This window comes from Sinocyclocheilus grahami, unplaced genomic scaffold (assembly GCF_001515645.1).
Source record: "Sinocyclocheilus grahami isolate Dianchi unplaced genomic scaffold, SAMN03320097.WGS_v1.1 scaffold1610.1, whole genome shotgun sequence".
In the NCBI taxonomy this organism is placed as follows: Eukaryota; Metazoa; Chordata; class Actinopteri; order Cypriniformes; family Cyprinidae; genus Sinocyclocheilus; species Sinocyclocheilus grahami.
This window is the reverse complement of record NW_015506789.1, coordinates 70455-85226: the sequence shown is the minus strand read 5'-3', so window position 1 is coordinate 85226 and position 14772 is coordinate 70455. Positions and strand designations below refer to the sequence as shown.

The 14772-nt window shown below is 37.5% G+C and overlaps 1 protein-coding gene across 2 annotated transcripts in view; it reads left to right on the top strand.

Annotated features, from left to right (window-relative positions):
• Nucleotides 1-14772, top strand: part of ppp3ca (protein phosphatase 3, catalytic subunit, alpha isozyme) — a 64014-nt gene that overhangs the window by 17739 nt on the left and 31503 nt on the right. For both annotated transcript variants that reach the window (XM_016257865.1, XM_016257864.1), the window contains exon 2: nt 5982-6182. In XM_016257865.1, coding sequence (XP_016113351.1) covers nt 5982-6182 — 201 coding nt within the window. The remainder of the gene's footprint in view (nt 1-5981; nt 6183-14772) is intronic.

Below are 14772 nucleotides of genomic sequence, written 5' to 3'. Positions count from 1 at the left end.
TATATATATATATATATATATATATATATATATATATATATATATATATATGTGTGTGTGTGTGTGTGTGTGTGTGTGTGTGTGTGTTTCTAATTAAAAATTGTCTGTGTATGCTGAATTGTCCTCTATGTATTTCATTTTTTTTAAAGAATCATATTATTACCAACATGCTAACATCACACTCTATTAACATCCATTGTGACTTCATATGCCAGTGTTTTAGTGTTTCAGTGTTTGACACACTGAGTTGCTGACTATGTAGAGCACTTATGCAATTAGGATGCCCCGTAGACAACAAAGCCCTTCGCTAGGTTTTGGAACAGAGCTTATATCTTACATGTATTAAGCAAACAGAGAATAAAAAAATGACAGGTGCTTATTTTAGAATCAGTGATCAAGGAATTGTGTATGTCTGCATAATCTGAATTTGCATTGTGCCAGGGTTACTACACTTAACTTAAACCATAAAGAAACGTATATGTGTTACATGACATAAATGTTAGCTGAAATAAAATAAATAATTTCTGCTAGTTGCCATGGCACCATTTCTCGTTTTCATTTAGTTCAACTAAAAACTAAAGCTGAAATCAAAATGAATAAAAACTATATAGACATATATAAAGACAAACATTCAAAAATTATAATAGTATCTCAGTGATACTAAAATGCAGTGTGCATTTTATCATAATTAGTTCAAGCTATATCTAATTTTGCTGTTTGCAGCTCCTTCTTGATTCATTTTTGTACATGCTCTTCTATATGAGTATGCTAGGTGTACCTTGTTTTATTTATATGTAAATATGTGTAAATTATACACCCCTGGGGTACATCCATTAAGAGCAGTTCTCCTTTCTGCTTGCCTTGCCTTTTTTTTCTTTAGCTGAAGCATACAGTATAGTTTACTGCTTATTAGCTGCAGAATAGAATATTTCAGAGTGTTTGTGGTGTGTATAGATAAAGACAGAGCTGCTGCAGACCTGCACATTGGAGATTTAATCCCAAATCACAGTGTATACTGTGTCTGAACTGGCCACACTTCAGTAGTCACCGGCTGTTGCTCAGCAACATGCACCACAGTCCAACATCTTGTGAAGAGCCAAGCTGCTGTTTTCCATCTCACCCTTGAACCGTTCTCTCTCTCTCTATTCATTTGCTCTCCATTCCTCCCTACTGAGACTGTTGTTCATCAGGCATTTCACACGTTCTCCTGTTTCTCTCTGGTCTATTCTTCCTATTAAGTTTCTTCTCACTCCGATAGGCCACATGTTGTGCTCTGGAGCATCTCATTATTGTTCATATTTACACAAAGTGCTTGTCTATCTCGTCATCTTTCTGTCTTTCAGGATGCTGTGCGAGTGCATCTCAGCCCTCTAGAGTATTGGGAGAAGGCGAAGATGGGGACAAATAGGGACATTATGTTCTTGTGGAAGAGGCATTATGTTCTGCGTTGTCTGTCTGTCTTTCTCTCTCTCGCTCGCTCTCTTCGTCTGACTGTGCCGTGACGTCTTTTGGTGGACTCTCGCACTGAGTCAGAAAAGTGCCAAAAACTTGTTGAAATGCTGTCACTGTTCACACACATTTGCTTCTTCACATTGAGAAGCAAAAACCATAAATCTGAGTGCTTTCTCATTTTTTGTTTTATTTACTCTCCTCCAGAGCCATCAAATAGCCAAGGGCCCCCAAATCAATACCAAACTAGAAATTGGTTTATTTTAGCTCATGATAAACTGGATAGCATTAGCATTAGTGAAGTAAACAGTTTCAGAAATAAGCATCTGTATGTTATTTTGTATGTGCATATTTATTCCTCTACAATAGTGTTTCTCAATCAGGGGGCAGGGGCCCACTAGAGACCCTCAGCAAATTTACTTTAAAGTATGTAAATTTAATTACTGGATCCCACCTTATATTAGGTTGCCTTAACACTTACGTCAGTACTATGTACGTACAATGTACTTATTGTGTTCATATTGTATTGCAAAACAATTTTGCTGCTATTAAGGTGGCATACGGGTAAGGTTAGGGACAGGTTTGGTGGTATGGGTAGGTATAAGGGTGGTTTAAGGTGTAAGGGATTGGTCAACAGTGTAATTATAAATGTAATTACAGAAATGAATTGCAGGTGTAAGTACATGCAGGTATTTGTTTAAATATAAGTACAATGTAAAATCATGTACACAATAAGTGCATTGTATCAACTGATTAATTAAAGAAATTAATTGATGAAAAATGCAACTTGAATTGCCTGTGACAGACTGTTACAGTGTCAGTGTTAAAAGGTATAATTGCTGCTTTTTGCAGTGCAAATGTTGTTTGTGATGAAAATAACAGTACGTTTTCGTCAGTTATTTTACCTACGGATCGATGCATTTCTTACAGATTACTGCTCATTCGAAATTGGATACAGATGAAGTAGCACTGTAAGATTACATTTGTTTGAATGCATTATTGAGAGAGCGATTGCATGTCAATAAGCCTGTCTGTGTGACGTCACACAGACAGGCATCTGAGATTGACTCAATTTGAGAAAGGGGTAAAAATTTTAGTAGATTATAAAAAATACTGGGTGGAGTTTTATCATTATAGGGTGGTTGTGTATACACACACTGCCAACACACATTTGAGTTCAAACAACTTGTAAAAGTGCATGTAGCATCCTATGACCCCTTTAAAACATATTTATTTTTATTTTCCCTCAATATCTATTCCAATAATTGAAGAACAAACAGTTTTTTAAATTTCTGGAATCACAAAATAAATTGTGGATAATTAATTTATCCAGTTTCCGATGATAAAAAAGTTTGAAATAAAGTGGATTTGTCATAATTACAAAGATATTTTCTTGTCTTAAATGACCTAAAAGTGTTAACTAAAAAAAAAAGTAATTAGAATAGTCATGATGAATTATTTTAATCTATTGATGGCACTAATATGTTTTATTTTTAAGATCTGTTTTATAGGTATGGCAAAGCTACAGGAATTTTTTTCTGCTTTTCTCTAGAGAAAAAGGCCTTAGTAATCTCACATGTGTCTCCTCAGATGTTTCAGAAGAGATCTCAGCAGTGTTTTACATTGTCCTCGGTTTTCCCAAAATAGCAAAGTCTGCAATCAAAAGAAAAAAGTTGCCTGGACAGTTGGAGAATACAGAGATTTGTGCTGTTTCTGATTTCACAAAATGGTGACAATATTAATTACCTTATGCAGAAATTATTTAGCATAATCTTTCACTGTTTTGATAAACAATGTCTACATGAGATATTGATCTTGGAGATCAAGTATTTATTTATTTCCATGTCACAACAGGGAATGTTGCTATTACCAAAGTTATAAATAAATAATTTTAGTGCAATTTAATTAGATTTTTTTAATGATGTTACCTTATTGCAAATGGGGCATCTGGGTTCTAGTTCCCCCTAATCAGACTTCTATTTTAATAAAATGAAAACATTGTACATCAATGCATATAAAATAAATATTGACACATTTCACTGGAATGGATAGCAAGCTGCAGAAAGGCTGTGTGAACATTGCCGTTGGTGCTTTCCATAAGTGATAACTACAACAAAATGTGTTTAAGCTTTACATGCTAGTGGCTAGAGGACAAACGGCATATATTAATAGGCTTCCGGAATGTCTTGTACATACAGTATATCTTGGATTATAGTCAACATATGAAACATTAATAAGCGACCATATTTAGCATTGTTCTGCCAACTTTTTATCCAGCCATTTCAATAGGTTGGAAGCGCAAGCATTAGGGGAAAAGGTTTCCTTATAAATTTCGCAACAGGTTCAAATTGGTTCTGACTAACAGAAAGCTGCTTGGTTTGAAAGTGGCATTTCTACACTATAGACAATAAACAATGGACCCTTTTTCCAGTGAAAATTCGCTAAAATTTCACTAATGTGACCACATGTTTCGATTTATTAAAATTCACATGACCAAGGAGACCAAACATATACAGAAGCAACGCAAGAACACACACACTTGAATGGGATGTATTTTTACTGCTGTTAAAATCCTATGCTAGGCCTAGTCTCATTATCCCAGCAGCAGGAACATGAGATTTCTCTTTTTTCCCCCTCAAGTCAAACATGAATTATTTAGCTTTGTGTTGATCACGTTGAGTCTCTGCCCTGAGCTTCCCTCCCCAGTTCCCCTACTGTAACTCTCTCTCTCTCTCTCTGAGCTGTGTATGTTGCTGCTAGCCTCTACTCAGCAATCCAAAATGCATGTTTTTCTCACTGAATTGCCCATATATCTGAAGTCTTATTCTGAAATCCTGCTCTGAGTGACTGTCATCATGGACAATGAACAATGTGTAGCATTTCTTCTCAATGGCACTGTAACTGCACTCAGTAATTATTTCTGTACAGTGTGGGGCGAATCTTCGCAAGCACACATGCGTAAATAATTCACCATGCCAATGTTTTGTTGAAGACAAGTCCCACATTATCAGTGTACACATTTGTGAGTCATAACGGAAAGAAACTGCCTTTGCCCCAATTTTTGGTGCAGATATTGTTTTCTCCGTCTAATTTCTAAATTGAATTTTCACGCAGCTGAGAATCGGCACCATTATCAATTATTCACATCCAGCTCTTTGGAAGCTTAATAAGCAGCTGTTATTATGACTTGTCAGTCAACTAACTCATAGCAGCTCTGGCTTTGTTTTTGTGATAAAAGGCCAATTTTGCATTGCTGTAAGTGAGCTTAACGAGCAAACGATGATGTTAGGCAGACATGATTAAAGAAAAACAGTTTTTTTGTGGAGTTAAGTTAACAGAGAGTCATTTATGTTTTAAGAATGGGTCAACTAGGTTAATTGACTCTAACCATCATCTAATTGAGGTCAGTTATCTCTTTTTTTTTTTTAGTGGTGGTGCTTTATTTAGCATGTTAACTGTTATCATGCTAGCTCCATCCATTTTATTTATTTATGTTTTCATATTATTTTAAAGAAATGCATACTTTTTTAATCAAGAATGCATTCAGTTGATTAACAGTGACAGGAAATAAGATTTCTATTTCAAAATATGCTGTTGTTTTGAACTTTCTATACATCGAAAACAATTTTCATGGCTGCCATAAACATATTAAGCTGCACAACTGTTTTTAACATTGATGGTTATAAGATAATTGCTTAAGTACTAAATCAGCATACTGTATTATAATGATTTCTGAAAGATCATGTGACATTTTTTTGTTACTTGAAATAACATAGATGTTAATGGTTAAGCAGATGTTAAGTTTAAGTTTTTTTTATATTTTATTGCATTTCAAATAGTTTCCAAGGCAACGTTTCTCATTTTCATTTAGTTTAACTTGATGTACTATAAAAACAACTACAGTATATAGACATATTTAAATATTAAACCAATAAAAATGTCAAAAACACAGCAAAATTGCTTTATCTTTATCTGAAATTAAAACAAAAAGTGATAATATAAAAACTAATTCAAAATATTAATTAAAAACTACACATTATTAAAAAAAATACTACTAATATGTAGTATGTATAATACTAGTAATGGCTGCTCAAAATTCAGCTTTGTAATAAATTGCATTTCAACTGTTTTCTATTGTAACTGAATGAATGAATTTTATTTTAAAGAGTAATAACTGAATTTAATTTAACTGAAATGTAATTTAACTGGATTTTTGATCAAATAACTGCAGCCCTGGTAAGCATAAAAGACTTCTTTTAGAAACATTTAAAAAATCTTTCTATGTTCGGGCAGCCATTTGGATTTAACAAACAAGTACTTCAATCTGTATTTTTCCAACACACAGTACTACTGTTGATAAACATATATAGTGGGGTTTCAGAATCTGAATCATCAAATGATGTAGTTACAATATCCCCAGAGAATAGTTGCAACTGACCACCGAGTTACGCTAATACAACATAACTGATTTATCAAAAGTGACTATAACAATCAAGTTCTAATGTATACTTTCTGTTTTGTGTTTCCCTCAGCCGTTCCCTTCCCTCTGAGTCACCGCCTCACCATGAAGGAGGTGTTTGATTGTGAGGGGAAACCAAGGGTGGATCTACTGAAAGCCCACCTCACTAAAGAGGGCCGAGTGGAGGAGACCGTGGCCCTTCGAATCATAAATGAAGGGGCCTCTATCTTACGCCAGGAGAAGACCATGCTGGACATAGAGGCACCTGTCACAGGTACTTCCCTATTCTTTCCTCCTTTCCTCACATACAATATGAAAATAAATATACAAAGTACTAAAAGGATGTTTTTTTAAGTGACTATGTATAGAAGCCTGTTTCTGCCACTGAATAAAAATTAACACAAGGTAATTGCGACTTTTTATCTCACAGTTCCGACATTTTTTTCTCACAATTGCGTTATAAAGTCAGAATTGCAAGATATAAATGCAATTCGTAAAACTAAAGTCAGTTGTGAGTTATAAACTCGCTACTGTAAAAAAAAAAGTCTCTCTTTTTTTTTCTCAGAATTGGACTTTATGTTACGGAGCCCCGCACATGGCATGCAGGAAAAAATAGTAGGCTGAATTGTGTGCACGATTTACTATTTTGTTCCCTCGATTTGCTAAATCGTGCACACGATTTATAAATCGAGAGAACGAATTAGTAAATTGTGGGCATGATTTAGCAAATCGAGGGAACGAATTAGCAAATCGAGGGAATGAAATAGTAATCGTGTGCACGTTTTAGTACATCGAGGGAATGAATTAGTAAGTCGTGTGCACGATTTACTTATTTTTTCTTGCATGTCAAATGCGTGGCTCCGTAATATGTCATAATTCTGAGAAAAGATGTCAGAATTGCGAGAAATTTTTTTTGAGATATAAACTTGCAATTGTGAGTTATAAAGTCAGAATTGTGAGATATAAACTTGCAAAAAAGGTTTTTGTCAATTGCAAGTTTATATCATGCAATTCTGAGAAAAAATTTCAGAATTGGGAGATAAAAAGTCACAATTGTTTTATTTTTATTCAGTGGCTGAAACTGGCTTCCATAACTATCTGTGCCATGTCTTGCAGCAGGGTCGGATGTATTTTCAGGCATTAGTCGATAAAGAGCGTCTGTGCATTAGCATCTGTGTGTGTAGCCTACATAATGCAGTTTGTTATCTGACGCTGTCTGCACGTGTTAACTGTATATCTGTGACAACCTGCTTTGATACCGTTAGCAAACAGGACTAAAGAGCAGCAAGACAGTGAGAGCTTGAGAGAGAATGCACAATCCTGACCTCAAATACAAAAATAAACTCCAAAACACCCAACTGGAAGTTCAAAGAATGAACAAGGCCGACGAAAACAAAAGGTGGCAACGCGAGCAAGCGCTTGAGGTGTTTCCGTATGAAGTTTACCTGTGAAGGTAGCTGTCACTTTGAAGTTCGATCCCTTGTATGCGCGTAAACGTGTATGTGTGTGTGTGTTAATTCCCTCCTTACCTGTCATCACATTACTATGAGGTGAAAATTGAGGAAAAATTGTTTTAAATTAAAACTAGGGTAATGTACGTACCACATAAGGCATGTCTTTTTCTATTCGATGGATCGTGCATCTCTGAGCTCTGAGTGTTTTTTCGCTTTTATCAGTGTCTGTGGATAATCAATGGAGTTGAGTACTTGATACCCGCGTCCATCTGCAGGAGTGTGTCAGCACACCAGCTGGCCGTGATTTCCGCTGTTTCATTCACGTATGAGCCGCTTACTCCTGAAAGAAGCAGGCCCTTGTGTAACCGCACCAAAAAATAAAAATACGCAGAGATAATGGACATTATTATGATTAATTTTTCTTTGTAATGTGATTCTGCTCGCCCAAATGGTACATCTCCTTCACACTGGTGAAATTGCAGTATTTTTAATTCTGTTTTAGTGCCTTGAGTTTTGTTTATTTAATTTGAATGTGTGCTATAGAAGTGAAGTTGCTATATACTTCAAAAGTCATTTTCTTAATTAGCATTTTGTCTTGTTTTTAAGTGAAAGGATAAAAAAATACTTAAAACAAGATAAAATTACCTGAGAAGCAAAATTGTGAAGATATTAATGTTCAGTTTCAAAGAAAATATATGTTGAGTTTTGTTTGTTAGTTTTCCTACTCTATTGGCAAATATTTTCTCTTGTTTTAAGCATAAAACTCACATTTTATTTATTCGTATTGTTTGCAAATAGGGTAAAAAAAACAAAATAATAATAAAAACAGCAATAATTATTGTTGTATGTGTGTTACATATATATAGGATTTTTTTTTTGGCTCGGCTCCTCAGCGAAAACCTGAATATGCGCTGCACCTGCTGCCTACTTATACTCACGCTGTGATCAGCAGCAGCTGGATGCAATAATCGCATGCCAATGTGCATTGGCTCGTTTAGTTTACACTCGAAGTAGATTGGTCCCTCTAAGCGAGATCCCAATTTCGTCGGTCCTCCGACGTGACGTCTCCGTTCCCTCCTTCAGGGAACGAGGGTTACATACGTAACCGAGACGTTTTGCAGTATGGGCGGGCTGTAAAACTGAGACAACTTATGTTAAAATCACTGCACCAAAGGCCGTTTTTGGCAGCCGAGAAAGTCACATGGTCACAAGCTTCAGTGCATCAGGAGTTGCTCTCCGCTGTGTTTTAAGACACAAAGCATTTGAGTTCACGCCAGTTCAGTCACAGTCTCACAGGAAGAGTTCAATTCCACCATGCACTTAGATTTGTCTGGTACAGTGCAGCTGTTAAAATCCATCAGTTGATCAGAGCGACCTACAGAGCGAGAGAGAGATAGAGAGAGAGCGAGAGAGCGGTTCTCTGCTGCAGAACACACCTACACCTCTGAGTCATCTGCATCTAACAGCTCAATATTCTCTCTCTCCCTCTCTCTAAATCTCTTCCCATCATCCAGTTCTGCTTGCACCCTGTGTGCCTGCAGTGGGTGATGTGAGAATAAGCATCTCCCCCTCCACACTCAGCACTGCACAGTCACTGCCACACATAAAGAGTGATACTTACAATTATCACCATTTAGAGTTTACTATGTGTGTGTGTGTGTGTGTGTGTGTGTGTGATGTCTGTCCCTGTGCTCAGAATATTTGCCCAGATCAGCCAAAATTAGGGCAAGTGAAGTTTATGCCTGCCGATCGTCTATTATTAATATCAAAGGGGTATGAAATTTGCAGGAGGCACAGTGTACACAAGGACCCATCATTGTCAGTAGATCCGCTTCTTTTGTGATGCAACATAATGGCAAACAAAGACATATCTGCTGCCATTTGTCACTACCTTCACCCAGCTGTATTGCCATCACCTCATGCTATTGTTAATTAAGTCTGCTTACATAATCACACAGATGTACACACACACACACACACACTCACACACATGGACACACACAGAGTGCTGGTTCAGGCCCATTCATTTATCCTGAGAATGATTTGTGCTGTGTGCTGCTCGCTCATTAAGTCCAGCTTACATAATAGAGAGGAGAGGAGAGGAGGAAAGAGAAGAGATGAGATGCACAAATGGAAGAATAAGAGGGGGAAGAGGAGGATGAGTAGAAGAACAGATGAGAGGAGATGAAGATGAACAGAGAAGAGGAGGTGAAAGGATAGAAGTTGAACAGATGGGAGAATACGAGATCAGAGGAAAGAGGAGAGATAAGAAAAATAACAGATGAAATCATAGGAAGAAGAAAGGAGGAGAGGTGACAGGAGAAGATGAAAAGATGAGATTCTGTTCCTGTTCAGAAGAGGAGAGGAAGAATGAGATGAACTCATGATCTGAGATCAGAGGAGTGAGGTGAGAAGTAGAAGAGATGAACAGAGGAGAGGAGAAGAGCAGATGCGATGAAAGAGGAGGAAGGACAGGAGATGATGAAGTGAGAGGAGGAGAGAAAAGAGGAGAGGAAATTAACAGATGGGAAGATATGAAAGAGGAGACGAACAGATGAGAGAGTACGAGAAACAGATGAAAGGAAAGAGGAGAGGAGAAGAAAAGACGAGGAGAGAAATTTAGCAGATACGCAGAGAGGAGATGGGAGAAAAAGGGGAGCAGATGGGGGAAAGAAGAGAAGAGAATAATAACACTCGAGAGAATGAGGCAAGGAGATGAACAGATGAGTGGAGAGTAGAAAAGAAAAGAGAGGAGTTGAACAGAAGACAGAATAAGAGGAGCAAATGAGTTGGGGGAAGAAGAGAATAAGAACAAACTGGAGGATGAGGAGGAGAGGTGAGAGGAGAGGAGGTGAAAGGAGAGGGGATGAACAGAAAAACCCAGAGAGAGAATATAAGAAAGAAGAAGAAGAGAGAGAAGATTAGATGAGCAATGAGAGGAGAGAGGATAAATAGAAGAGAGGAGAAGAGGTGAATCAATGAAAGGAGAGGAGAGGAAGGAGATGAATGCATGTGTTCATGGAAGGGAGAGGAGATAAGAATAAGACAGAAAAGGGGCAAATGCAAGGAGCAAGAGCAGATGAAATAAGAAGGAATGAGTAGGGGAGGAGGAAAAGAACAGATGCGAGGATGAGGAGAAGATAAAAGAAGAGAGTGGAGATAAAAATGACAGAAGGACAGAAAAGAGGTGAGGAACAGATGAGCAGAGAGGAGAAAGGAAAGGAGAAGTGATGAACAGATGGGTGAATAAGATGAACATGAGATCAGATAGAGAAGATGAAGATTCAAAGGGGAGAGAAGAAAGGAGTCAAACAAGTTAGATAAGAAGAAAGGAAAAAACATGCTTAACATGCAGATGAGAGAGGGGAAAGAAGAGGAGTAAAAGAAAAACAGAGGAGAGGAGATGAATAGATGAGATCCTGTTTATCTCCAAAAGAGGAGAGGAGGTGAAAGAGAACAGAGAAAGGGGGAGATAAACACATGAGATGGTGATTTGAGAGAGGAAAGAAGGGAAGATAATAAGATTACAGAAGATGAGAGGAGGAGAAGAGCAGATGAACAGGAGAAAAGAGGAGATGAATGGTGAGAGGAGAGAGAAGAACAGAGGAGAGAAGATGAATAAATGAGATCCTGTTCATCTCCAAAAGAGGAGAGGAGGTGAAAAGATGGAAAGAAAGGAGGGAAAGCAGGGGATGAACACAGATGATTAGAGGAGAGGAGAGGAGGGGAGAGGAGAGGCAATGAACAGATGGGAGGATATGAGAGAGGGGAGAAGAGGAGCAGGTGAAAGGAGAGTGATGAGAGGAGTTAAATAAAAGAAGAGGAAAATAAATGAATATTTGAGACACAAGGAGTAGATGAGAGGAGAAATAGAAGATGAACAGTGAAAGGAGAGGAAGCATATCAGAAGAACGAAGAGGAGTTAAATAGATTAGATCCTATTCCAGAAGAGGAGAGGAGGTGAAAAGGCAAAACAAGAGGAGAAAAAGAAAGAGATGAACACATGCGATGATTTGAGAGAGGAGAGGAAAGAAGAGGAGAGAATATAAGTAGACTACAGAAAAGGAGCAGATAAGAGAAGGAAGAGAGCAGATGAAGAGGAGAGAGCAAAGGAAATGCAGAAAGGGAAGAAAAAAGGAGGATATGAGAGGAGAGAAGCAGATGAACATAAAAGACATGAATAGAGACAAGAGGAGATAAACAGACAAGAGGAGCGAGAGGTTTGAGCTGTTAGATTGATCAAATACACTTTTAAAAATAAAGGTGTGTCACGATGCCATAGAAGAACCTTTTTTGTCTAAATGGTTCCATAAAGAACCTTTAACATCTGAAGAACCTTTCTGTTTCACAAAAGGTTCTTTGTGGCGAAAGAAGGTACTTCAGATTATAAAAAGGTAAGAAAGAGATGGTTCTTTATGGAACCAAAAATGGTTCTTCTATGGCATAGCTGTGAAGAACCTTTTAAGCACCTTTATTTTTAAGAGTGTATCAGGAGTAAAGGAGGAGCGCAGAGACAAACAGCATTCAGTCGGCGCCGTGGGAGACCATGACACACATCGGATTCAATCTACATTCTCCTCCTCATGTGCTCGGGCGGCATGTGACCCGAGAATGTGAACAAGCATGTTAATTGCACATTTAATACCTGTTTCTCCTAAAGCACAGTTAAAATCAGCTCAGCGTTTAAACAGAAGCACTTAACACCGGGACCCGGGATCATTTTCATGCACAATTCATATACTTGTTCATACATAATGTAATGTCTCAATATGCAGGATCCGCTCATTTATATACAGTAAACGCCGCTTACTAACACAGCCTGGGCGCATCTGATTTGCCCATGCATTATGCAGCTCTTATTCTGCAACGTGACTGGGCATATCTGCATTTTTTTCATTATTTAAACCTATCCATATCTACAAATACTTAAACAACGGGACTTTCAGACAGCGGTGGAGCTCTGCTAGACGAGCAAGTTTGAAGTTGTCATGAGAAAACCAGGTGCCCGGAGGGAAAGAGCCCACCTGGGTATACATGGAGAACCCTTCACATAACAACAGCAGTGCGGACGAAATAAATGCGTTTTGTGTTTTTAATGATCCTCTGCACTCGATTCGTAACATCTTAGATCTCCCGCCTTCTATGAGACGAAATCAGATGGTATCGTTAACCGTTTCCCACAATGCATCTGCGTTTTTATCGATGGCTTGGGTGCAGTTGAGGAGGCAGGGTGAAAGAAGGGAAATAAGCACAGCATGAGAAGGCTGGAGTGGTAGCAGCTGAATACAAGGAGGCGGAAGAATCTCTTTAACAGTTGGTGAAGAAGCGAGAGCGCGCAGACAAGAGAGAGTTCAGCCTGTCACCTCCCTGTCATTCATCAGCCTTGCTCCAGCAGAAAGAAAGAGAGCGAAACAGCACTAACTGTAGCCCCCGTGGCCTCGGCCTTCCAGAAAATGATCCCTTTAGCTCTTCTCGACACCATTTCCTCTTGAAGCTTTCATTCTTCTTGACTATGTGCTTGATTACTTCTAGGGCTTATGCTCTATAATGTGTGTTAATGGTTCATGTTAATGGCCCATTTTGCATGTATGTCAGACTCGGTGGACTGCTTGCGGCTGCTGTATGATTTAGGCCAGATAAGTCTGCTAATTCATTTGATGTGAGGAATCTTAATTTAAGCTACTTCCCTTAAGACGTTTAAGGCTAAATGAATGGTCGTTTTGAGAATGGATCTATTGATTTGGGTATTGATCTCCAAGTAAAGAGCTGTTTGGGTAGAGCCTGAGAGAATGCTTGTGTCCCTATAGTGAGCTAGCGTTATAAGAAAAGGAGGTCAACCTCATACATTTATTAAGCTTGAAAAATGATTAGGAAACTGTAGAGTTGATTAAAATACTCAGTCTGAATGAAACATTTTTGGCTTTTAGTCTTTGTCTGTTTTAGTGTAATCCTAAATGGTGATAAATTTCACTTTTAGAGGTTACTTTGCAATCAAAATGGACAATTCTTATTTTTTTTCATGTTTAAATGATTTATTCATGCACGTAATTATTTGTTAATAATTCATGTGCCCCTTTAATCTTTAATCAGAAACATTAACTTCCCCTCCCCCTCTTTTTTTCTGATGGCGTTTGCACTGGCTGGAGGGCGGGACAATGATCACTTGCTTCTAACAACCTGTCACTCTCATGAGATTGCATCAGTTAGCAAACGACAACAATCCAATCAGTCCTTCATGGTCCTACACATTTTTCTCCTTCGAAAAGCCATTTCACTTGGCTACAGTATATACGTCACAAAAGTGATTTTTAGTTTTTGCCAACTTCAAAATATGCATTATTTCTCTTCTGGGAAAACCAGACAAAAATATTGATGAGTAATCCTGCACTACAAAGATTTTTGTCCAATCAAATTGCCTCTAGAATGAGAATGCCCCTCCCCCAGCAACCACCTAGCAAGTAGCAAGCAAATCATGATTGTGACATAAGTAAAGATTTTTTTATTTTTCTTGTATATTTTTTTGTTATATTTTAGCGGTGGTGCTTTAATTAGCATGCTGACCCTGTACTGAGCTACAGCCGTATACATTCAGGACGGACATATTTGGTCATGACATGCCTAATGTTGTTTTTTGAGTTTTCCTTCATCATTGGTGCGTTTTGAGATGTTTTGAGATGCATCGTTTTATTCTGTTGTACTCTACTTAGCTGTTTTTGAATCCGTCATATGTAAACTGAATGGGCTCTGGTGAACCTGAAACCAGCCTGTTATATATGGCTCCCTGAAGACTGATTAGTTGACTAGTCAAAATTATCCATTTTGAAAAAATGTAGTTTCGCTAACACAATCTCATGGGAAATGGTAACTATTTTACAGGGTGGCTGGCTATGTCGCATGAGCCCCACCCTTAAACACAACCATCACTGAAGTGTGCGCCGATCATATAAATAACATATGAATGAGATCATATGAAGTCATACGAAATAATTTGCTGAAACTTAAAACAGTTATGATTTGCCTAGAGACTGTTGAGTTTTGTGTAGTTCTATGTCTTGTATCCATGTTCTGTATGTCTTGCCTTCGTGTTTCAGTAGGACATATATTCTGTTCAAAAGATTGAGGTCAGTAAGAAAAACAGGGGTGTTTTTTGAAAGAAATTAATACTTTTTTTTTTCAGTAACAATGCATTAAATTGATCAAAACAAATTTACATTCATAATGTTACAAAAAATTCTATTTCAAATAAATCTTGTTCTGTTCAACTATTAATTCATCAGAAAATCATGTAGAAATGCTACTATATTCAACAGGAATAAATAACATTTAAAAATATTTTCAAATCTAAAGTTATAGTAAATTGTAATCATTTTTCACAATATTACTGTTTTCACTGTTTTTGATTAAATAAAT